At 41.5% G+C, this 25,019-nt stretch overlaps 2 protein-coding genes across 2 annotated transcripts; both read left to right on the top strand.

The window, feature by feature from the left end:
* Positions 1–992: 992 nt before the first annotated feature.
* LOC134031042 (elongation of very long chain fatty acids protein 6-like) lies at positions 993–9,012 on the top strand. Its single transcript, XM_062474514.1, has 4 exons — positions 993–1,307; positions 3,115–3,246; positions 4,579–4,730; positions 5,634–9,012. Exons 1-4 carry the CDS (start codon positions 1,213–1,215, stop codon positions 6,059–6,061), a joined length of 807 nt encoding a protein of 268 aa, XP_062330498.1. The 5' UTR covers positions 993–1,212; the 3' UTR covers positions 6,062–9,012.
* Positions 9,013–11,478: 2,466 nt separating this feature from the next.
* Positions 11,479–24,986, top strand: LOC134031416 (transmembrane protein 150A-like). The gene is made up of 8 exons (XM_062475037.1): positions 11,479–11,964; positions 12,183–12,369; positions 16,041–16,088; positions 17,209–17,295; positions 18,354–18,421; positions 20,990–21,117; positions 24,133–24,310; positions 24,650–24,986. Exons 2-8 carry the CDS (start codon positions 12,209–12,211, stop codon positions 24,895–24,897), a joined length of 918 nt encoding a protein of 305 aa, XP_062331021.1. The 5' UTR covers positions 11,479–11,964; positions 12,183–12,208; the 3' UTR covers positions 24,898–24,986.
* The last annotated feature ends 33 nt before the right edge of the window (positions 24,987–25,019 follow it).

The raw sequence follows: 25,019 nt of genomic DNA, 5'->3' as shown, positions 1-25,019 counted from the left end.
CCCGCATTGTCAGTGTTGGATATCCATAACAGCTGCAATATTTTACTGATACTGTACTTTCATCATAGTATGTAGCGGTATCTAATAAATCACTTAATTATGTTGTCCAGAAGAGGGTACCATTCGCATACGAGTGATTTTGCTGGGCTTGTGGGCTGCTTTTATAGATAGGCTCATATGATGGCGAACGAGGTCTACAGGCATTATGTTGACGGGGTAAAATATAGCCTGAGCATGCCTATCAATATTTGGTGAATTTAATTAAACTTAATCTGCTTGTGGTTTTAATACGTTTGGATCCCTTGAATGTGCCTAAAATGTAACATGAAGATAAATCAGCGTTCTTTAAAGTCCTCTTACATTCTGTTAAATTCTGGAATTGAGGTCTAGTTAAAACGCGGCATACCCAGAATTGTGGCACAAATGTGTGTTATTTGTGAGATTATAGGCATAGGCTATCTACAAAACTCTAAATGGAATAGAAATGTAGCTGACCCTAACCTGCCGAAATCATGCAGATTGCAGAAGGTCCACGCGCACAGATGCTGATCACTGCTACGTAAGAAGCAACTCATTGCCCTTTAGCACACAATCAGAGAGCAATGTAAACGATGTTGCCTAATCGTAGACTTCGTAGATTTGCCTACCACTGCTAACTAACCTGTGACGTAACTTTTCAACATTGCATCGTCAAGTAGTTCAGTCGACTGTATAGCCTATTTGTGCACACTTGTTTCTTAATGAAAGTCGATTAATATTGTGGCCATTCAATAGACTGTGGATGACTGCTTAGTTAATTAGGCCTACTCAGTTCATTCAGAGGATGTAGGGCAACTCAACACTTTGTAATTGTGTATGGGGGGGGGGGGTCATTTAAATATCTTCACATTTAAGGTAGACAAGCGATCAAAATATAAATAATCTGTAAAGTATGACAACTATACACGCCCGATTGAAGCCCCGCCTCCTCTCCATGCTCTTTCAATCCGTGGGAGCTAGAGGACGTGCTTGCACAGACGCATACGGCTACTGTGCGTGAGAGACCGGGAAGTGCATATTCTACCGCATCCTCTCTTTGCATCAAACTAAAGGCTACAGTATTCGTCTGATATCTGAATAGGCAGATGATTCTTACGAGTGGCAATTTTGTGTATTTTTTACCAAAAATATATAGTGTAAGTGTATAACAGAAAAACTGAAATTGATACAATAATGAACGCGACTGAGCACCATACCCCGCTAGAAGAGTACGATTTCGAGAGAAGGTTCGATGAAAGAGTCGCTTTGGAATGGATGCAAGAAAACTGGTGTGTATTCTGTTTAATTTAAAGCATCTGGATGAAGTATGATTCCGGTGATTTTTCACCTTGGCCGAAAATGTGGAGTGGACCGATCTACAATGATGTGGTCGTTACGCCATGCGAACGGACATTAGTTCAAACAATGATCGCGAAACTGTTACATTTTTTATCCGCTGGAAACATTAGTGAACGTGCAGTTTTAGCTAATAGTAGCAATTTTATAAATCTATAAGATTATCCTCCCGCTCCTTTTCAAATGCCCTTGAGGATGCATGATATGACCGCCTGAACTTCTCCTCACTGTCCATATGTTTAACCGGCATTTTATGACAGTGTAATGACCGTTACTTATTTGAAAAGCAGAGGCCTGTTTTACGTTATATCGTGCCTGTATTACGTCGATTAGGCTTTACTGCTTACATTCAGTATATGCTATAGAGAATCTGTAGGCTGTCGCGAAAGCCTAATGGTGTCTGGAAATTCTACGTTCTTTGTTGTTTTAGAAACGGTTTAAAATGCTTTTAGGTACATCATGTGCTATTGAGTTAACATCCTGTTCTTCGAATTCACACATCCAAATTACAAGCTCCAAAAGCCTCGCCCAGTGTCCGATTAGAAATGTGAACAAGAGGAGGGAATTTTCTGTCCTGTAAAAATGGGCCATGAAAAATCTTGTCAGACTACATTTTTGCAAAGAGGTGCATTTCGCACCTCCATGAAGTTGAGATTGTTGTGTCAAGGCAAGCTGATTTGAGAATGTTACCCTAGCATTGAGTTCTTCTGTTGCCTACATTTAGTCCCAGGAGGTTTGGTAGCAGAGTATAGCAGATCAAGATCACAGCAACTACCACATTCCAGAACACAGATGCTTTGCTTGCAAGTAACACCTTGCTCCCTGATTCTGTGATTAATGGGCTAGACCTGCTTCAGCATTACCCCTGCTAATTAGTGAAGCAACCTGAAATGGCAAATTTCTGCTGTCAAGGGACATTCTACTCTCAAATACCTCAACCACCCTCCTGCTCAGAGCTTTATTCTCTGTCTCGCTTCACCATCTAAGAAGGGGACAAGGAGAGATAGAATAGAGGGGAGAGAACAAGGGGATGTCTTTGGGCCTACAACTCCTTGTGTTTTTTTACCTGCCATCCTCATTGTTCATCCTATCTCTCTAGGATATCTAGAGTTTATGGAAAATGAACGTTTTTGTGCGTTGTTTACCATGTTTTATGTGTTATCTAGTGAGAGCTTCCATCTAATGAAAGCGTCTCAATTTCTGCTGCAAATGACCATCTCAAGGTCTTGGCTGAATTGGGTCAAGCAACATCTCGTCAGATGAGTTTGATATGGTTCATTCAGTCAATTTGGATTAATGGACGCCTCACTTCTTTTTCAGCTATCTTTGCTTGAGGGCCTTTCATACATGTTTGTCCAGGAAGTGAGAATCGTCTCTCATTGCCAAGTTGTTTCAGAATGCTATGATACAGATGTTTAAAAGCCAGATGCCTGTAGGTTGTGAATGGTCAGTGTGTCAACTGCTAATCTCTGTTAACCCCCCACCATAATTGCGAATGAGAAAGACTGTAATAAAGAAGCTGCCAGGAGTCATGATGGGCTAGGGGTCACTCTGCTGAGCCCATTGCTACAGTCCACTCCTGGTCTCTGTTTGCTAACCTTGTATAACAATCTGTATAATGACAGCAGCATATCCATCCATGTTAAGTCATCATAAGATTTATCTGTAGACTGTTCAGTCAGAATGAGTGTAAAACTGGTTTGGTCAAATGTGCACATTGTTGATTGTTATTCCTGATAGGAGCAAGTCGTTCATGTTCTGTGGCCTGTATGCTGCGCTCATCTTTGGAGGGCAACACTTCATGAGGGAGAGGCCCAAACTTAACCTGCGCTGGCTCCTTGTGCTTTGGTCATTCAGTCTTGCCATCTTCAGGTGAGTGACACATGGACATACTGTTATGAACAGTTCTGTTTAGTTCTACTACACAGTATGGAAAAAATATATGAACGTTGTTGTGGTATGTGTACAGTTGGTCTTGTTGGCAAAAGGGTGCAGAAAAGTTTTTCCCTTAAACATTTCCAGGAAGTAACTTTATTGCTATGTTTTAATTGACAATCTTGATCTACAGAGGCATAAATAAACATCACTGCAAAATGTAAAGATATGTATCTAAGTAGAAGATATTGTTGCGAGGGTTAATGTACTGTGAAACTTCATCTACGTGAGGGAATGTTCTGGCAAAGACCAAGCTAAAATTTGAATTCCATTCCTCTCTGTATTGGTTAGCAGTGTTATGTGTACACACAGGAAGGCCCAAGTTTAGCATGTATCTGTAGTTAGTTTGATGACAGTGTATCCTGCTTACTTATCTTAATAGGAAATGTGGACTATTACTTTAATACTGCTTCATGTAGGCCCTGTATTCTTTTATTGAAACACACCCATGTGAACCCAGATCATAACACAGCATGTTTATGTAATCCAGATGCCAATCCTTCTAACATTATCCTCTGTTTGGCATCACTGTCCATTGAACGTGCATGCACAGCAAGCTAACGTGTTGAACACAGATGGGCTTGCTTGCCCCGGGGGAGCCTGTCGTGTCGCAGGTACAATCCTGGGACAGTCGATGTAGAGAGCCCTGCTGTGTGGTCGGAGGTGCACCACCAGTACTCCCCCTGCTGAGCCTCTAATCCTAATCCCTTAGAAGAGGGTGTGATTTGCCCTCTCAATCCCAGGGCTAAATGGACAAGATAGCGTGTGTACCCCTGAAAACCCCTTTAATCCATGTGCTCATTACTCTCCCAGTGCCCACCACACACTGTATGTCTCATTCCAATCTATAGATCTTGTTTTTGGCACAGTGACTGTGCAGGTTTTGGTGTATGTAGTCCTGAGATTATTTCAGCTACTACCCACTTTTCTCTGAGGTGTTGAGTTTCATGAGTTGTATGGAAATGACTTCCTGGAATTTCACTGGATCAATTTCATACTGGGCTTGTGGTTTTATTGTTTTCTCTAATGTAGGGGAGCTTTCAAAGCACCCTGTAAGAGCCTGTTGGTTGCATCAGAAATAGTAGGACCTGCCCCACACTCTGTTTAAGTGTGACATAATGCTGAACATCTTGTTCTCTAAACTGAACCTGAACTCTACTCTAATCTTCATCAGCATTTCTTTATCAACATTGGGGGTTTTAGTGTTGGACATTGATATGAGTAAAAAAGGGGTAGTGTGAATATACTCTTATGGTCTTTATTCCTCAGTATCATCGGAGCGCTCAGGACTGGTTGGTACATGCTACATGTCCTCACCACCAGTGGCTTCAGAGAGTCGGTGTGTGACATCAGCTTCTACAGCGCCCCCGTCAGCAAGTTCTGGGCCTATGCCTTCGTCCTCAGCAAGGCTCCCGAACTGGGTAAGACTGCATCAAACATAATGCCTGAAAGTGGGTGACGTGGATTGGACTTTGTCATTGTTTAATTAAGGGGACCAATCGGGGGTAGGGTTACATGGATTGGACTTTGTCATTGTTTAATTAAGGGGACCAATCGGGGGTAGGGTTACATGGATTGGACTTTGTCATTGTTTAATTAAGGGGACCAATCGGGGGTAGGGTTACATGGATTGGACTTTGTCATTGTTTAATTAAGGGGACCAATCGGGGGTAGGGTTACATGGATTGGACTTTGTCATTGTTTAATTAAGGGGACCAATCGGGGGTAGGGTTACATGGATTGGACTTTGTCATTGTTTAATTAAGGGGACCAATCGGGGGTAGGGTTACATGGATTGGACTTTGTCATTGTTTAATTAAGGGGACCAATCGGGGATAAGATGAGACGAATTCTACTGGAGCACTTCCTGTACATTGGTCAGTGGAGATACCTATTATCCCCACAGCTCTGCCTCTGCATGTTGATTCTCTCTCTCTCTTCCTGCTCAAGACTCAAGTCACTACATGCTACCCTGCCTCAGACAGACAGCGTTTACATTAGTCCTGATAACTGGAGGCAGACTTCTTAGGTTGTAAAATAAGTCCAGTAAGGAATGATAATGACTAATCTCTTGAGCAATAGACAGGAGGGACATCAAAGACCTCATACTGCATGGGTTGGCATTTAATAATTGGAAAGTGGTATCATATTGTTAATAATTGGAATGTTGTGTCATATAGTTGTTCAAGTGGGATTTTGGAGATACTGTGGGATGTCTTGGTATGTGAGAGAGAGAGTGAATGAACATGTTTTAGTAGTCTGTAATGAAGGTGGAGAGAGAGAGTGCCACCATTTTGAGTCATCTCCCCTGTGCTCATCCTCAGGCGACACCGTGTTCATTGTGCTCCGTAAGCAGCGCCTCATCTTCCTCCACTGGTACCACCACATCACTGTGCTGGTCTACTCCTGGTACTCCTACAAGGACCAGGTGGCCGGTGGCGGCTGGTTCATGACCATGAACTACGTGGTGCACTCGCTCATGTACACCTACTATGCCGCTCGGGCTGCCAGGATGCGGGTGCCCCGTCCTTGTGCCATGGTCATCACCGCCACCCAGATCATGCAGATGGTGATGGGCCTGGCTGTCCTCGGCCTGGTCTACCACTGGATGCACGAGGTGCGCTGCCCATCCTACCTGGACAACATTGTGTGGGGCTCGCTTATGTACCTCAGCTACCTGGTACTCTTCGCTTCCTTCTTCTACAAGTCATACCTCAAGGGCTCAGGGGACAAGGGGTCCAAGGGCGAGTAGGACAAAGGAGGCTAGCTTAGTACACTGGGCAGTCATATTAGAGTGTGTGCCAAAGTAGAAGATCACGTTGTGCCATGGATGTGTGAGCTACAACTGGGTATGCTGGCTGCTGGGTCCACAACGTCAATTGTGATGAGCCAATTTTATTTCACCCAACTTTATATAGCTGTCTGTAGATCAATTAGTGTAAAGTCTAGATCCGGTACCATTGATGAACAAGGTAGACAGTATTGTGGTAGATAGCGGACCGAGAAACCAGTGCATGGTCAGCAGCTGTAATATGTTATCCAATGAAAGTGCAGTAGACACAGAGAGAATGAAGGAGATGGAGTTGGTTTTACATATGACTAATGTCCTACTCACTTCACAGGATTTCTTAGCTTCATTAATTGTTCTCTTAACCAGCGTCATACTTTTGTGAAAAATAATAGCCACGTGGGCTAAAGATTTGTCAAGGTCAGTTTACAACTGTGATGCAGTATGCATGTTGGAAAGGCTTGGTTCTAGTACATTTTACATAAAGAAAGACTCAATTCAAATGATCTGCTGCTTAAGCCCAACCCTGAGGACTGGGTTTTAGACCTAGCACATGTCGAGACTAGCACTCAAAACAATTATTATACAATTTGGATTATTATTGGAGTATTAATTATGGAATACATTTATAATGCACTGCATGAACAAAGGATGATTTATGCATATGCACTTTGGTTTGCAGCTCACAGATCACTAATCTGATAAAGACTTCACCTGAGCTCTACCTGTCAGACATCCTTCCTCCACAAATTAAATCATGCAGGGTTACTCTGCAAGTAAGCATAATAATTGGTCATCACAAGGGTCTATTGTTTGGTATTATCTCAAAAAGTCAACTACATGCACGTATTTAATGTGTCGCAATGCACAGTTGTAGACAAGACCGTAGTTTAAGGTAAAAGATTGCATAAAACCAATGAAGATCATGCTTAGTTACAGTGCTGTGGCATGTACACTACCGACACTTAACACTTTTTTGAAGTGATATTATCTCAGTGACATACTGTCTGAACCTCCCTGAGATGAAAACATTCCTCAATCAGCAGCCGTCCATTTTCGAATATCTATCTGGAGACATTGACAGTCACGTGCTTGCAAATGAAGCACATTAATGGCTTGACTTCTCCTGCAGCTCCCTCTCTTCCCCTTTCACCCTCAGATCACGTTCACCATTCCGCCCTCCTCACCTGTTGGGAAAATGTACAGTATCTCGTCCATGCTGCTTATACTGTATGTATTTTGACCTTTGTCCTTGATTCACAGGCATTCCCACATGTGTAGATAAGCAGGTAATCTTGATTAGCCCAACCCAAACCAGTCCTCTACATCTTTCTGATGACTGAAGGGAATTCTGGTTACATACTGAACTCTTACTTTACCTTAGGTGCTATTACAGAACTGATGAACGTAAACAAGATGATAGGGTTGATATTGGGATGTTTGCCTCATGCTGTACTCATGCTGCTATGAAATGAGACGCAAGTAAATTTAAAAGGTTAGAGGATAGTGGAACACAGAACAATGTGTCCATTGTAAATAATATTTCTTAAGAATCTATTTATTTTCTTAAAGTCTAACGTGTCAGTCTTTTAGGTGTGCCAGTAAGTTGGGGGACTAAGCAGTGGCCTGTTTGTTGTCCATTGTGCAGATTGAGTCCATTCTTTTACATCTCAATGCACTGTGTTAATTTGCGACTATTTCTACCCATGGTAATTCAAGGGTAAGAATCCTGGTATCTTGTTGTCAAAGGGAAAACTAACAAGGGTTTAAACCACGACTGTGGTTAGGCTTGCATTGTTGTTGAACGCGTATTTGAGTCTGTCTGACTCGCCTGTATTAAAGCACTTCTATTGAGCCCAAATAACCAAGTTGTGTCCCATAGGTGAATAATATTTGTTGTCGCTAGTTATCTAAATAGGCATGTACCCAATCTATAAACAGGCAAACACCCTTAAGCAACAAAACAGCTTGAATCATATTTGATGAAGATTTTTTTTCATATGGGCCTAAGTCAAGATGTTCCAAGAAAGCTTGGTCTGGACATAGAATAGTTGAAGAGTTTGCTGTTTATCAGCAAATAACTAGTGAGTTGTCCCCCTGAGCAGCTTCTGTGTGTATTATTTGTGTGGTTGTAGAGCAGCAGTGAAGTTATCTTTCCTACCCATTGTGTCTTTATCCCATGTGCTTTACATGTATGTTTATAGAGGTTAAATCCCTTTTTCTGATTCATTCAGCGTTCAGATTTTCTGAAGGGTAACTACCAACTGGCCATATTTTACATTACAGTATGTGATACTTGCCTTCATAAGTGCTAAGACAGTTTGTTACTGTAGCCTCAATCTACAACTGACAGTTGTCAGTTACTTCACTTGTGCTTATAAACCTGTTATTACAGTGTTTCCAAGAAGGGGTTTAACCATGCTCTTATGAATACTGTACACACTTGTAACACATGTATCATTGCAAAAGTAGTCTGTAGTGCTAAGCGATGTATATAATTGTAATTAATTATTAGACAACACTTAGTGTAAACCTGCAAATAAAACATACTATTAAAAATGTATCAATATATGACATGACACACTTTGTCCAATCCTACACATTGAAACAGATTATTGGATTTTTGTTTTTAACAATTATTAATCCTACAATGCAGAGAATTGAATGAAAACTAAATGTAAGCACTTGTAATTAATTAATTTGTGTGCCAAATGATGCTTCTGCAACGTTCTACTCTGTTGGGTAAATGTAAGCACATTTGCATTAGTTTGTTATCTTAGCTGATGTTTCTTGAATACACCCTCTGTGAGTTACTGTCTTGTGTCAACTATGGAAGGAAAATAAACTGGTTAAGGGCTTTGATGTTTAAATGTCATTTAAAATGTTCTAACAATAAATAGATTTCTGTTTTAAAATGTAGTCATCTTTGTAGAAATGTCATGCATCCATGTTTTGTTTGACACCATACTGCACACAAGGAAAATTACTGTTGTAGAATGAATAACTTTTATAAGATTGTATTGATTGAATTACATTACAAATGCAATCTAAAATCCACTCACTAAATAGAAAGAATAGTATAGTACAGCATATCCCATTGTCGACTATAACCCATTTACACCCTCTCAAACAGCCTACTGTAAATGTTTGAGAGAGATATTGGCTGCTGGGAAATTATGTTTGATAGAAGACACACAACATGGAGACAAAGCAGTGGTTGCACTGAAAATTAGTCTTCTTAGCAAAACTGGTAATGTGGAGTGTGGGCAGGAACCACAAACTATAAATAATGACCATTATAGATAATAGGTAAATAAATATAGTAGATAAAAATCAATTTGTGATTTTGCAATTCCTTGTTTTGATTGTTGGATGTTTGCTGTAAATCACAAAGGCATACATATTGTGTTGCTATGATATCTGGCAATATTTACCCAGGTGGTGCTGGGTGGAGTGTATACTTCAGTTCAACTTATTTTCCATACATGGTTACGTAGGTGGTTGTGAAAATCACAGGGCAGTCTGCCACCTTTATGATAGTGTTGATTGGAGTTTTAATAAATCAAAAAGCCATTAATACCTCTTCCAGATCCACTGTAAAGTGAAACTGATGTAGTCAATACTGATGATGCGGAAGACAACCCTGCACACAATAGACATTCTTCAGTCTTCATCATACCTGTTTGAAACTTGAAAAGTGGCAAATGTGTTGACAAATGGAACAACAACTGAACAAGGAAGCAAGGAAGACATTATTTAGAAAAGCTAGAAATAGGATATTCTAGAACACTGTAAGTGTCCAATAAGCATAAGTAGTATTACCTTCAGTGACAGAGACAAACTTTAAGACCAGTTGACTGGTGCTTCTCTGACTTGGGAGATAGAAAACATAACTTGAATCTTGACGCCCCCTAGGGAGTGAACAGAGTACTCATCTTTAAGAGTGCCAACCTGTTTTTGCATGCTGCTATCAAATTAGAGAATGGTTTACCAGTTCCTGCTGTGAAGGTAACTGACAGGAGACTCATGCTACCTGGGTATGTTGTACAGCTGGTCGAGTTTAGTCTAGTTCATTGATTGAAACACCTGATCATAACACGATTCATACATGATTCCAGCGATGTACATCATTTTTGTTCAGATCCCAAAAGACTCCATGTGACTATATTAAATGACATTAACCCAGATGATATTTATTGATGCTTGTGTTGTTCTAATTTGGGTGGAGAGGACTACAAGGTTAAATACCATACCAAGGGCGGATCATCCAAGGGCGGGCGGGGGGCAGATCAGACCCAAAGGTCTGGTGATGTCCAAGGGGTGAGGGAGAGGGCAGTGATGTCCAGATGCAAAGGGATACATTTTCCACCGTCTAATGAATCTTCTTCTTATCTCCTGGTGATGACTCCCACTCTCAAGACTTGTGAGGCCAATTGTACCCTCTCCTGGTCCCCTAGTGTAGCCCTGCTGCCTCCCTTCCAGTATGCTGACTTGCATTCCTCTCTTCACTAAAAGATACACTCTCCTGAGCAAGGCCTATTTCTCACTTTCACAGACACAGTCCCATCTTGGTGCATAATCATACATTTGGAATATAAGTTCATCATTATCGTTACTTATTATATCTGGAGCATTGATTATATTGGGAATATATGTTCAACATTGTCATTACACATTTTGTATATATCTGAGGTATTGATTGTCTTTTTATTCAACAGAACATAGAACATATGAAATAGCATAGCATTGAACTAGCAGTATAGATTTCATTCCTCCACACTTATAATAGTATCACATCAAAGTGTGTCATCAGTGTTGAGTGGGAGTATTCCTAGCTGTCCCTTTGGTGGCTTTATTGAATCTTACACTCCTATTGGTTTACACTTACTGTCAATTTTTCTGGCTCCAATTCTTTTACTTTTGAATTTGTAAAGCTTGCATTGTTTTTAATTACATTTTTGGGATCTGAATTTTACTGTTTTACCGAATTTGAGCAACCTAAATCTCTGAACCTTGAATTTTTGGATCTGATGCATTTCCCGGCAAAACACAATACAGCCCTGCCCAGAAATGGCTGTATGAAAGTGTGTTAACATTTCATATGTGAATGTGTATGTGTTTCATATGTGTTTGTGTAAGGACAGTCTGAATTATTTCCTCTCATACTCCAAATTAATTCGACATCAACCAACTATTGTGTCTGTGTATCAAAACTGCAAAATATGATTGGGTATGTTTAGGTAGGCCTATGCTTGTTCACGAGTTTTTATTGATTTGAACAATATTACCAACAGTTTCCAAATATGTACGTACTTTGATCCACTGCCTCTCACAGAATATTGTGGCCCAGCATGTGCAGAGTTGAGTGCAGACTAGCACATGATGGGCACCGCCAGCACGGGCACGGTGCACCACGGAGGAATGCCCCCTCCCACGCGTGTTAAAAGTCCTACCTGGAACATATTAAATTGAAGACTAAGGATGAAAATAATACATGATGAAAGTGTACAGTAAATGTAAGTGACTGAAGAAAAACAAGGGGAGAAAAAATCCAGAGAACGTGAAGAAGAAGAAAAGGGAGAATTCTCACTTCGGAGGGCGGAGTTAAGCGCAACAGCTGGCTCTTTTTAAAACGTGTTCCATAAAACTGGTACATAACAGGCAATCGTCTTTTGTAAATAATCGGAGACTAAGGAACAATTTCAAAATCTGGTATCGCAAGTAGTACAAGTATGCAAAAAACGTTTTTGCTAAACGGTTTACAATAGAAATACAATACGTCCGATTTCTGGAATATGATCTGGGACTTTCATTGGGTTTTGAAGGTTTCTTTTGGTGGGTTTCGGGGAGTTTGACATCCTAAAGAGGTAAGATGAAAACCTACAGTAGGATCAAGCAGTTGAATAGGCTACTATCTTTGCCATCCCATTGTAACTTGGGTGAGACGAGGTTTATTCTACGGCAGGCATACTGACTATTCTGAGGGTTTTTAGCCACACTTTGTTGGAATAAGGATGCTAAGCTTTGTGATAATACTATGTGAAACAAAAAGTTATATATATTATACTTGTGCTTGTTACATAAGAGATAGGCTACATCATTATGGACTGAATGAGCCACTCACCTCAGACGTCTGTGAGGAGGGAGAGAGAAGAACTGGACATCAATCTTGTTGTCGGGAGAGACTGTGACTTGGAGACTTGCAACATGTCCATGTGGATGATCTTACCAGTGAGTCTACCAGTCTTCACCATCACTGGAATATGGGTTGTGTAAGTAAAATGCGGCCAATTGAGATATCAAAATACTTGTTATGATTCAGCTTTTGATTTTGATTATTCCAATTGCCAGAATGCCTGATTAATGATCTGATGTGCTTTGATGCAATTATAGAATTGCTGTTTTCAGATGCTTCCATAAAGATGTAAAAAATGTATACCTATTGTGCATGGAAGATCTATCAAAGAACAATAAAAAGAGGTAGTGTGTTTAAAAAATGAACTTCCCAGAGGATGCTGGTCCACACTTAGTGATGCCATCAAGACAGACTCTAGTTGTGTTGATTCATGTACTTTCATTCACTTCTAATTGCACACACACACACTCCACAGTTGCGTTGGCAACCATTTGTAACAACACAACTAGCACAAAAGGCATATTTTATGGTTGACAAAGGTATTGTTTCAGGCTGTTTATACCCCCACAGCATCTGTCAGATGGTTTGTGGGTGCGTGAAAGTGGGAGGATTCCTACTGATTTGGAGTTTATCGTATTTCTTAATTAAGAAATCAGTGTCCATTCATAACCCAAATACTTGCTGTAAATGGCATCTGGAAACCAGTTTTTGCTGTCTAGTAGTGATGAAACAATGTAGAGTACTGCGGTCATCACTGCTTTAGAAAAAGGCAGGACGAGAAATACAAAGGAAGAAGAAATACCAAAATATTGTAAAGAACAAAAAAAGTGGAGGTAGAGAGAGAAGTGGAGGGAGACAAATAAGTAAAGGTGGAAGAAGCTGATGTGTTTAAGAGGAGGAGAGGTAAATATAGAAGTGGTGTCAGCCCCGGTTGAGGGTCACTGCTGTTAAGAGTAGGAGATGGCTTGCTGCTCTGTGATAACTGCTGCAAAGGAATGCACAGCTAGAGGTCCAATGTAGAGACCATGTCTCTACATTGGACCATGGACCTCTACGTCCGACCATGTAGAGACAGAAATGACATGCCGTCGTGTAAATAAGATAAATAACATAAGGCCATTTAGTTTGTTTAATAAAAGAGCAAGCTATAGACCTGTTTTATAGGAAAGGTAACCTTAACCCTTGTGTTATCTTCGGGTCATTCTGACCCATCAGTCATTGTGACCCACCGTCGTATTGCGACAACTTTACCGCATACAAAAACAAAGTAGAAGCATTTTCTTTTAACCGTTGGGCTGTCTCAGACCCCCCACATTGCAAAGGTTAAAAGAAAATTATTTTTATTTGTTTTTGTATTGGGTAAAATTGGGTAAACATGGGATGGTTCGTTATGAACCTTTGGGTCATGTGACCCGAAGGCAGCTCAAGGGTTAAATGACTTATTTTGTGATCGGGCGCTATATATATATATTTAAAAAAAATACTAATCTTTTTTTTAACTTGACCTTCCAGGGGGGGCAGGGCGCCCCCCTAATATAATGGTAGGGGAACACTGATCATTGCTAACATGAACCTATCCCCTATTCTTCTGGATAAGCCCAAGATCTGCGGGAAATGTAACAAGTGTGTATTCAATATGATCGCTTGCTTACTATGACCATGTAATGACCACTACTATGACCATGTAATGACCACTATGACCACTATCTACCTTGTAACCTACCTCTCAGCTGAGTATGCATTTTATGCAAAATTATCTTGAATTACTTCCTAGTTCATATCTATAATAATGCCCTATCTTGTACTCTGGGGATATTGCAAGGCTACATTACATTTACATTTATTTATTTAGCAGACGCTTTTATCCAAAGCGACTTCCAAGAGAGAGCTTTAGAAAAGAGCATAGGTCACTGATCATAACAACGAGTTAGCCCCCAAAACATTGCGGGCAGCCAAAACATGAAGCATACATTGTGAAAACCAAATAAGTGCCAATGGGATGAACCATAAGAGCATGCAGTTAAACAAGTTACAATTAAACAACATGAACCTCAAAAGTGCAAGAGTGTACCTGTAGAAAAGCAAGCAACAATAATATAATTCACAACGAGTACAAGAAGTTAAATCAGTTAAAACTAACCAACAAGAGCAACAAGTCCCTCAATAAGAGTCATTGTGTTCCTGGAGGAAACTAAGGCTGCAGGAATGCAGAGTGTGAGATCTCTACTGTAGGGACTACAGACTTTTACACTTACTGGCTTCTACAGGTACTCATACTAGCTCTCTCACTGTTGTCACCATACACATACTCTCTCTTTCTTCCTTCCTGCCCCTAACTGTTTTTCTCTCACTGTGTGAGATGAGGCACAGTCTGTTCCACTGTACCTTGGAGCACTGAGAGCCTTTGGAAAGTGGGGGCGCTACATTTTTTCACACCGGTTCTCAAAAGCTTCCCTGTCTGAGGCTGTGGCAGTAATCCACCAATGGCTGCTTTCCTAGTCTGCTGGTGGGTTTGTTGCTCCACACCTCCTGGTAAAACTCCAGTTTAGCTTGGCCACCATTTCTGAAGGGAAGAAAATTAAAAGTAAATTCATCAGTAATTACTAATGTTAGTTCTCCAAGTAGAGACCTGACTCCAGGTGGCTGAGCGGTTAGGGAATCGGGCTAGTAATCAGAAGGTTGCCGGTTCGGTTCCCGTCAAAATGACGTTGTGTCCTTGGGCAAGGCACTTCACCATACTTGCCTCGGGGGAATGTCCCTGTATTTACTGTAAGTTGCTCTGGATATGAGCGTCTGCTAAATGACTAAATGTAATGTAAGTTACATAAGTAAAATGGTCTATTAGTCTACCCTTATAAGAGTTAGCTATTCATACTGTTACTGTATCTGTAGCATTTTCCCCGAAGTCCAACTGTTATCTCTTTTTGTGGAGTTAATGGTTATCAATAGGCATGACCTAACGCTTCCACGTTTTCATCTCTAGCAATCAATAGAAGCTCTCTAACTGTATGTTTACACTTTTAACTTGTCTACCTGGACTTTCGGCATTTTATTGATGGTATTCAGGGTGACCTCATGACACTTTGCAGTCACCATATCGTAGAAGAGTTGGACACAAATATGTGATGTCCTTCTCTTGGTTTATTTGGTTTGACCTCAGATACTGTTGAACAGACATACATTAATACCTCTGGTAGCATTAGAGCCAAGTTCTGTATGGAGGTGGTTATCCTGTGGGTGACAGATATCTCATTGGGATACAGGAACATAGACCCTGTGGCGTCACTGCTAAGGTTCAAATGAAGCCACCAGACCTTGATGGTGCAGTCGCTCTAAGGGTATTTATGACAGGGACCAGGGCTGACTGACCATGAAGGAGACACTGTGCTTACTCATGTGGTACACCTACTGGCTGGTACTGTAAGATTGTCTCAAGACTGTAAACTGCATCTGTAATCCATTACATTAAGCACCAAACAAATACTCTCAATGGCAGTGTTTTTTAAATAGCCGTGATAGCAAGTGAAACTGTAAGCAGACATCACACCACACCTAATACCTTTTTCTCACATGATTGTTTAAGATTCTAAGTCATATTTTGAAATGTAATTGTTTTGGAAATCAAATAAAATGTATTGGCTATACAAGCTTTTGTTTTGTTAATGAGGAAGAAGTTACTAAAAGATAAAGTTATGTGGATGATGATACAGTACTACAGTTCCCTCAATTCCCAGCTGTTTTCCTCCTGCTCCTGTTTAATCGACTGTGTGACTGCTTGCTCAGCCAATCTTTTTGCTGTCTTTTCAGATATGCCTTGGCCCTGTACAACCAGCATGTGTGCTCTGTGGACAACTGGTACAATACCCATATCCTTCAGCTCTCCAGTGTTACATGATGATGACTTTATATGATTTCCACTTAACCAAATCAAAGCAATTTTATGATCCAAGTCAGGACTGCTGACACTGGTTTAACACAAACTGATTTTCAGAAATGATTCATCCCCGCACAGTTTTCTAGATAAAGAAAATTGAGCGTGTGTACAGAAAAAAGGGGGGAAATTGATTTGTGCAAAAGAGATTCCAGACAAACCTGAAGATTACATTACATTTACATTTAGTAGACGCTCTTATCCAGAGCGACTTACAGTAAGTAAGTACAGGGACATTCCCCCGAGGCAAGTAGGGTGAAGTACCTTGCCCAAGGACACAACTTCATTTGGCACGGCCGGGAATCGAACTGACAACCTTCTGATTAATATCCCAATTCCCTAACCGCTCAGCCATCTGACCCCCCCTGAAGATACAGTTTACTTACAGTAAATCATCTGCTTTTTACATATTCTCTGTCAAGCCAGTCAAACCACATACAATCAAGACTCAGTTTAGTATAGGTTTAGTATACTCTATTGTTTATTATTTTGTATATTTTGGAGGTTTATATTATATGTTAACTTGTCATAGGTGTAAACTTGTTCTGAGTACTTATATGTCATGTTATGCCAGGTTGCTTTGCGTTGTCTTGTCCTTAGAATTTCAGTGCCCAGTCTGACCCTGTGTTGGTCTGTGCATCTGACAATAAAATACGAACTTGAAGACTCAAGTTTGGAACATACTCAGTATTGGAATACTGCGTTTCAGGTTAATTTTGAACTCAAATTTGCGCAGAAGATGAGTACCATGATTTCTTGGATTTGTGGTTTGATGACTCATTAACAGGGTGTCATTATGTGTGCTTACTTTAGTAGTGATGTGTGACGCACTGTGGTTTGGACTGTGTGTTGAAGCATAATGACATTTGGCTTTAAATAAGCACATTACACTTGTATCTCAGAAGTGACACTTCTGCCATTTCAGAGGAGTCACCTGACTTGGCCTGTTTAAAAACATATTGTGACTTTTTTAATCCTTTCATAGTAAAGTAATAACATTAATGGGAACAGAAGCCTGAAGTACATTTCTGTCAATGTTCCTAGGTCTTACAACCAATCATGTGAAGAGAAGCTATCAGTCCAGAGGGGCCCAGTCTTGTGCTGCACAGTAGACAACATACCACTCATCAGGTAAGCAATACCAACAAATGATAATACTACAACAAACTATTAAACTCTGCCATATGCAGTACAGCAATGCACAGATCTACAAGCCATCTTTACCTTAACACGGCATTGTACAATTTTCTATGTTCACAGAAGACCTGAGAAATAACAGGAGGTTAATAATGTTTTGTGTTGAACTCCCAAGTATTTTGTATTTCTGCATTCACAATAGTCAATTCATCGTAAAAGGTTAAAGGTAAAGTCTGTACTCTACCCCTTCCACAACAGCACACACTGCACATCAGAGACCTTGGGAACAGACCATGTGAGGAGCAAAGATCTACTGTATGTCGTCTGTGGTTACTGTCAGTTGGTTACACTACTGGATTTCACTGTCTTATATTTGCTGTTAATGCTGTTAAGGTTTCATAACCTTCCTCACCCAGCTGGGCTGTGTAGATTTATGAGATAGGCCCACACTTGTCCGGCGGGCTCAGGAATTCTGTGTCAGGGAGGTTGAGGCCTCTGTACTCTGTCAGGAAGAGAAGATTTTGTTTAGTTTAGTGGATCCTTCACGGGCCTTTGATACATCACCACACAGATCCCAGTCCCAGAATGTAAGCAAGAAGAAATGTTATGTTACTCGTAGATAAGAAGCCTTTTTAAACAATATGTGTGTCCTTTTACCAATTGCTTTGCATAAGCCTTCATGTATCTGTGTGCGCATTACAATGCCTCTGTTACACGACTGTATGTAGTGGAGTTGAAATACTTTAAGCTAGGTTTGTGGGATGGGCTGGAGTTTGAGGTGAAATATGCAATATGCTCACATGTTTAGGTTCTTTTAGTTGCCATCAGGTTTTCCTTTATCCAGGGATGGAAACTTTTTACTTTAGTCTGCAGTTCTGTGGACATGAAAGTCACTTACCACATCACCCATCTGCATGAGGTGGTCTTGTGTCTCTGCCAAACTCTTCCCCAGAGGAGACAATTCTGGGCCTATTTGAGAGGACCACAAGGTAAGCTGGGACACTAACTGTTATCTCTCCCTTTCCCCCTCCCCTCCTTTGTTTCCATGACAGTAAGTGTGGGACTCTGCCTCCCGAGAGCTGCTTCTTCAGCCTGATCTGCAGCACGGGGTCCTTTATAGGTATGTCAACACTCCTGTTTGAGGTGAATGGATTAGATGAAGGGTGCCCCATCATGTGGCTGGTTGGCTAAACAGACGGTGCACTTGGGAAGTTTGAAATACAATGCGTTGAATGCGTTTTCAGACTCCAGCCGCTTCAAATGTGGGTTGCTGTGCTCCAGAATTGACCTCAATGCACTTAATACTCCAGGGCTGTATTTTTCCAGCTGTGACTGTGTGTTTCCAGCCCTGTCTGGGTTCCAAAACCTATGCCAGCACCCCTTCCTTTCTCTCTAAACTAAAATTAGTATTTTAGAACAGCCCCTTTGTGCTCGTCCATGAACCAAAAGCAACAGCCCTGACCACAGGCAACGAGTTGACTTTCCTAACAAAAATAATTTGCTCCAAAAACCTTTCGGGTCGGGAGTGCGGCGCGCGGGGGGGGGCGGCGGCGGCGGGGGGTCGGGAGGGCGGCGCGCGGCGGGGGGCGGCGGCGGCGGGGGGTCGGGAGGGCGGCGCGCGGGGGGGGGGGGCGGCGGGGGGTCGGGAGGGCGGCGCGCGGGGGGGGGGGGGGCGACGACGACGACCATGTAGAGACAGAAATGACATGCTGTCGTGTAAATAAGATAAATAACATAAGGCCATTTAGTTTGTTTAATAAAAGAGCAAGCTATATACCGGTTTTATAGGAAAGGTAACCTTAAATGACTTATTTTGTGATCGGGTGCTATATATATTTAAAAAAACTTCCAGGGGGGGGCGGGGGGGCCGTTGGGGGGGCGGGGCACCCCCTTAATATAATGGTAGGGGAAACACTGACATAAAAATACTGGGGAAAATGTAGACCAAAGAGGATCAGTAAAAGTATTGATGAAGTCCAGTTATCCCACATTAGTTCAATATGGTGCTGTGTTTGGACTGCAGTACTTTGTTTACCATGACCACCTGTTTCTAAAATGTTTTCTGATAAAACGCTGGAATTTGTTCAACAAGCCCATTCACAGTCTGCAGTTTTTTCGTTTGTGTATATTATTTATCTTACAACTTGGCTATTAACACCCACTTAGTATGTTGAAAGTGAACCGTGAAACGTTAACATAATGACGTTAGAGTGTAGAACAAAGTAATTTTTTTCTATTATTCTAAACTGTATGTTCTTCATTTAAAAGCTCTCATCAAAGTAAATGCCTCATTGTATGTAGGTCGAAAGTCATTTCAAACAGTAACACTATTAGTAACTATTATTGACCCCAAAGTCCAGCAGAGATTACAACATCATGTGTCGTTAACCTCAGACTGAGGTCAAAGGTCAGAGAGGAAAAGTGGGGGTCATGTTTACTCTACGCTGGACATAGAAGACCACACTCTAACCATGAACTTGTGTTACATTTCTACTCACGGCATGCATCAGGGTTTCCCCAACTTTCCACTCCCACTCTTCAAAGATTTCCCTTGTATAGCCCTCCACCCCACAAACAATGCAGAGTTTGTGTTTGAGCACGTACTCGATGTGAAAGTTTGTTTTACACCCCACTGACCACAAAGTGGATCCCTTACTGTGCTCTGACCAGCAAATCTGCCCAGACATCAGTAGCAAACAGCGATTTTTTATCATGTTACCCTTTTGTCTTTTTTCAATCAAATGGCATCACTCTTTCTCTCTCTATCTCTCTCTATCTCTCTCTCTCTCTATCTCTCTATGTGTGTTGACATGCACATCCAAACACCCTTTCTGGCTTTTTCTGCATGATGGACACCAGATGTGAAAAGCCTGTGCATCAGATGGTTTTGTGGGAGAATGGTTTGCTGCTCTTGGAAGTGTTGTGGTACCGCTGTGCTGCCAGAGTGGTAAACCGTTCTTAACAACAACATCCTTACACATTGAGTCCCCAGTCAGATGCCAATTCCTAACCTGGGGTTTCTGTCATTCTGCGCAGCATCCCAGAGAGGGTTGTGGGGCAGAAGCAGGGTAACTGCGGAGTTACATTGGGGAGTGTGAGTTATAACTTGGCTCAACGATTGATGTTGAAAAACTAAGAGATGTGATCGCCTTTGCTTGAGGTAACAGTACTGACCAAAAAATTTAAGATTGAATTAATTTCAGTCTGAGGTGTAAATTCACAGCTTTTATCTTTTTAATGGTATATCAATTTGTTTTCATTTTGAATCTTTATTTATTTTAGAAGCCAATAATAGAAACTGCAACTGTGCAAAAGAAGTGTCAGTCATAGAGGGGAACATCCCAAGTAGTAAACAACTCACAGTGCCCAAAAACCGCAGTTCTTAGACAAGACTCACCCTGGTATGGATGGCCTCACCACATATACCATGTCTCCTTATCTCTTTCTCTGTCTGTCTGTCTGTCTTTCCCTCCCTCCCTCTCTCTCTCTTTCTCTCTCCCTCTCTCTCTCTCTCTCTCTCTCTCTCTCTCTCTCTCTCTCTCTCTCTCTCTCTCTCTCTCTCTCTCTCTCTCTCTCTCTCTCTCTCTCTCCCCCTCTCTCCCCCTCCCTCCCTCCCCCCTCTATCTCTCTCTCTCTCTCTCTCTGTCTCATTGTCTCTCTGTCTTCTCCGTCCTGTCATTCTCTACAGTGATGATGATTGGTCTGCTGAGGTATGCCCTTGTCATAGAGAAACACCAGAACTGTCTTCTCAACACGGCCAGTCTCTCCACTGGCTGGATCTGTGCTACAGGCCTCATCATGGTGGGAAACTTTCAGGTAACACACTGTGAGGCGTCTGTTTCACTGCAGACAAATCAACTTTAAAAGCTGTTGTGGTATGTTAGAAATATTAGCTGTCTACATTGGGTTGTCTTCTAAAGTCTGTTGTTTGTCCTTTACATACAGTATACGAGTATACTGTACCAATAAATACAGGTTTAAACACAGGTTTCTTCATATAACAGATTGTCCTATGACATAAGACCCCTATTACATCAGTTGAAAACAGAATTTGTTTTCCAGAAAGCACATGATCATTATCTGAAGTTCACTGCATCCGGCCATTGTAAAATACAATGACTTTATTGAAGCCATGTTGAAGCGTTTGATAGTCAGGCAGCAGGAGTCTCTCAGGTGTGGTCCATGTAACTCCACTCTCTTTCTCCTCCAAGGGCTCAATGAAAGACTTTTCCAAAAGCTCAATTAATGGCAATCACATGGTAAATTGTTCAGATTTAAGGCTTTGATGTGACCAGGGAAATTATTGCGGCTTGTTCCTAAATGAGGTCAGGAGCTCTAGCTATGGCAAATATCTGTGTGAGAATAGTGATGTTGGTAATGAGCCGTTGAGATATCACCTTACAAAGTTGTTTTTAGTAGGCGGATGCCATGACAACCAGAAGTGAAAGGTTTCTTTGGTCCTTTTCTAATATAAACAACCTTCCCCTCAAGCCCCAGAAGTATCATCGCCCCTCACAAACCGCTCTGAGCTCACGGTTACTTCCTTGCACCCATGTTTCTGGTGCTAGGAAGATATGCGCGCCACTAAATCACCCCCCCCCCCCTTTCCTTGTTGTGATTTACAAACCGGTGGAATGTAGAGAGGAGGAGAAGAAAGGTTTTTCCTCAGTAGTTTTGAGTATCATTCACACAGGATGTAGGTATGTGAGCTTGGCCTCAGCTTGTGTTTGCATGCTTCATCCTGGTGTGGCCAGTGAGTTCTGTTCCACTTACCCCTGCAGGCTACATTCTCTTTGTAGGGCTTCCAAACACATCTTTTTATGTTCTTTTGGAGACTGGCAGACAGACTTCTGAGGTGAAATTATCTTGTAAACATGAGGTTTTGGCTTCCGAGGAATTCATGCGTTCTTTCCCTCGGTTGACTTTTGAAGAGTTCTAGATTTTTGCTCTCACGGTGTGAGCTGTCCCTGTTCCATTCCTAAACCAGTTGTAACGGTCTCTTAGTTGTAACGGTTTCAAATTATTGTACTCGCTGTTAAATATTTTACTGTTGATTGTTTTTTCTACAGGTACACTCTTGCACTCTTGTGGGGAGTTTCATGTTGTTCAATTGTAACTTGTTTAACTGCATGCTCTTATGGTTCTTCCCTTTGGCACTTATTTGGTTTTCCACCATGTATGTTTCATGTTCTTGGCTGCTCGCAATGTTTGGGGCTATCTCGTTGTTATGATCAGTGACCTATGCTCTTTTGTAAAGCTCTCTCTTGGAAGTCGCTTTGGATAAAAGCGTCTGCTAAATGCATAAATGTAAATGTAGACCAGTACATTCTGAACCATCTATCCAGAAGGTGTCTTCATCCAGTCTAACTCATTGACTAATTCCATAATGCTTAGACTACATACTTTGTTTATTGATCCTTATTTCACCCTCATAATATTAGACATTTTAAATGAAATGAATGTATTGATGGGCAGAGAACATGATTTACAAGTCATAGTTATGAATGAATGTTATGTATTCATTACACATAGTGATGGATGGTTGGATGGGGCACCAGCCAGAGACCTACTCGAACACACTTAGCTCACATGCTTTAAAGTGATGTAGAGCATTTTTACAGCTTAGTTTGAGTCTGTTATAGGCGGCAGTGGTTTGTTACCATTGGGTTACTGCCAGGAATGTAGTTCATTTTCAGCATTTGAAATTGACAGGGCCATTTTTGTTTGGGTAATGTGCAAGGGCAGATAAGAAAGTAACATTGCAAAACTTTATTGGGCTTCTGTAACTTGGTGTACGCGGTGCTCACAGACTTTTGCAGTCTGCCTGTTGTGTGGTGGAAGAATAGAGAGTCCAGGTAGGGCTGTGGGTCAGAGGTCAGAGGTCAAGGTTCTGTCACAGCGCTAACCGTGTGTGTGTGAGGTGTGTTGTTCAGATTGCTGTGAGGTCTCTGCAGACACCTATGTTTCATCAGCGATGGTACTATCATACATCCTCTTCTTGCTAGCTTCTGATTAGCTAGGAACCCCTCCTCTCTGTCTGTGCTGTATGAGTGAATCCACCTCCCTATACTCTTTACGTAATGAGGATCCCAATTTGCCACTGTATGACCTGGAACCACCGGAGCTTGCAAGGCCTTCGTGAAAAAGCACCTTCTTTACAGCTCACTAACTGTTTGTGGACAAGATGAGTGTCTCTACTGTAGATACTGTAGAACAAACATATTGGAGTCAATGACTCAAGCAGAACAACAAACAAGAAAGAGTTTTAGTGTCTGAGGACTCGTTTTTGATAGCCTTGTCAAAGTAGATTCTTGTCCCATAGTTTTCCCATCCTGTGATAACAGATATGCACTGTCTGTTTGTAAGTTAAAAATGAGTATTTAACTTAATTATTTAAAGATAATCCGAAAAGAATGGCATGCGAAATTATTGAATTTAGTAGAATTTGGCCTTGAATTTAATTTAACAGTCCATGAAAGTGGTGTCGTTTTAAATAGGTGTGCACCCTTTATATTGTATATGATAAGAAAACTTCTACTTTCCCTTCTGATTTACCCATAACATTTGTGTGGTATATTTTATGACATTATGTAGAAGGAACGATAATGAACGCTGAGACTACAGTGAATTATCTTGCCAGTTCTGTCTTTCAGAATGATTGTTCCTCATTCACTCCATCTCAAGATTTTGCATCCTTCTGGGGCAGATTGTCCTTTTCTTCCTAATAAATCCCAGGAATAGTTCTTGCACCTTGACAACACAGTAATGGGAGGTCATAGTGACTCTGAGTGTATTTTCCTGTATCTTAGTGTGCGTGTGTCTCTCTTACAGGTTGACTTTGCCAAAGTCCTCCACTACGTGGGTGCTGGGGTGGCTTTCCCCACCAGTGTGCTGTTTGTGTGCCTACAATCCGCCCTGACTTACCGGTTAGCAAAAACCCAGGGAGAATACAACATGGGCCACCTGCGTGTGGGAATGACTCTGCTAGCTTTCGTTTCACTTGTGCTCAGTATCCTTTGTTTTGACTCAAGGATCGAGAGTGAAGATGGCGTTAATGGATTACTGAATGAGTTAGTGATATTCAGTAATGCCTGACGCAGCGATGAAGTCTTGTAGTCAATCTTTCCAGCTGTACAGTCGTTTTTTTTCCACCCTTTAGAAGTTTGTGGTTGTCACAGTAACCAGTGACGTCACGTAACCCAGTCTGCTTTTTTCCAGTGTTACAAAGCCCTCTGCTGGAAAGTTAGTCACAGTACATTTCATGTGAATGGTTGTGTGTGTATTCCTTATATATACATTATTCCTTGCTGGTCCGGTTACTGCAATCTCCTTAACCTCCTGTCCTCAGGTGGAGTCTTTTTTGTCCAGGAAAGCTACGCTCTGCAGCACGCCTCTGCCATATTCGAGTGGCTCTTCTGCATGATCATCATGCTCTTTTATGGGACGTTTGCCTTTGAGTTCAGAGGCATGTCTGGGGACACCCTGATGGTCCTGGCCAGAGGTGGAGGGGTCCGGGTCTTATCCAGCTCCGACCACAAGGTAGAAGTAACAGGGGGATCAAACCACCACCAGCAAGAGACTCTGAGCATGATGTAGCCTATCCAGAGGAATTTGCAATGCTCCAGACCAATCACGTATAAGCTGAAGGATGGGTTGGTGGACAGTATACATACAAGATGGAGGATTGAGGAGACAATCATTTTCCAGTGTTGAGAATG

This window comes from Osmerus eperlanus, chromosome 12 (assembly GCF_963692335.1).
Source record: "Osmerus eperlanus chromosome 12, fOsmEpe2.1, whole genome shotgun sequence".
NCBI lineage: Eukaryota > Metazoa > Chordata > Actinopteri > Osmeriformes > Osmeridae > Osmerus > Osmerus eperlanus.
Note: the sequence above shows the minus strand (reverse complement) of the source record. Positions and strands in the feature narration are given on the sequence as shown.

Excerpts from the sequence above, each read along its gene's own strand:
- LOC134031042 (XM_062474514.1), top strand. The coding sequence starts at position 1,213 with ATGAACGCGACTGAGCACCATACCCCGCTAGAAGAGTACGATTTCGAG. Across the intron at positions 3,247-4,578 it reads TTCAGTCTTGCCATCTTCAG|TATCATCGGAGCGCTCAGGA; the intron begins GTGAGTGACACA and ends TTTATTCCTCAG. Across the intron at positions 4,731-5,633 it reads CAGCAAGGCTCCCGAACTGG|GCGACACCGTGTTCATTGTG; the intron begins GTAAGACTGCAT and ends GCTCATCCTCAG.
- LOC134031416 (XM_062475037.1), top strand. The coding sequence starts at position 12,209 with ATGAGCCACTCACCTCAGACGTCTGTGAGGAGGGAGAGAGAAGAACTG. Across the intron at positions 16,089-17,208 it reads GTGTGCTCTGTGGACAACTG|GTCTTACAACCAATCATGTG; the intron begins GTACAATACCCA and ends CAATGTTCCTAG. Across the intron at positions 17,296-18,353 it reads GACAACATACCACTCATCAG|TAAGTGTGGGACTCTGCCTC; the intron begins GTAAGCAATACC and ends TTTCCATGACAG.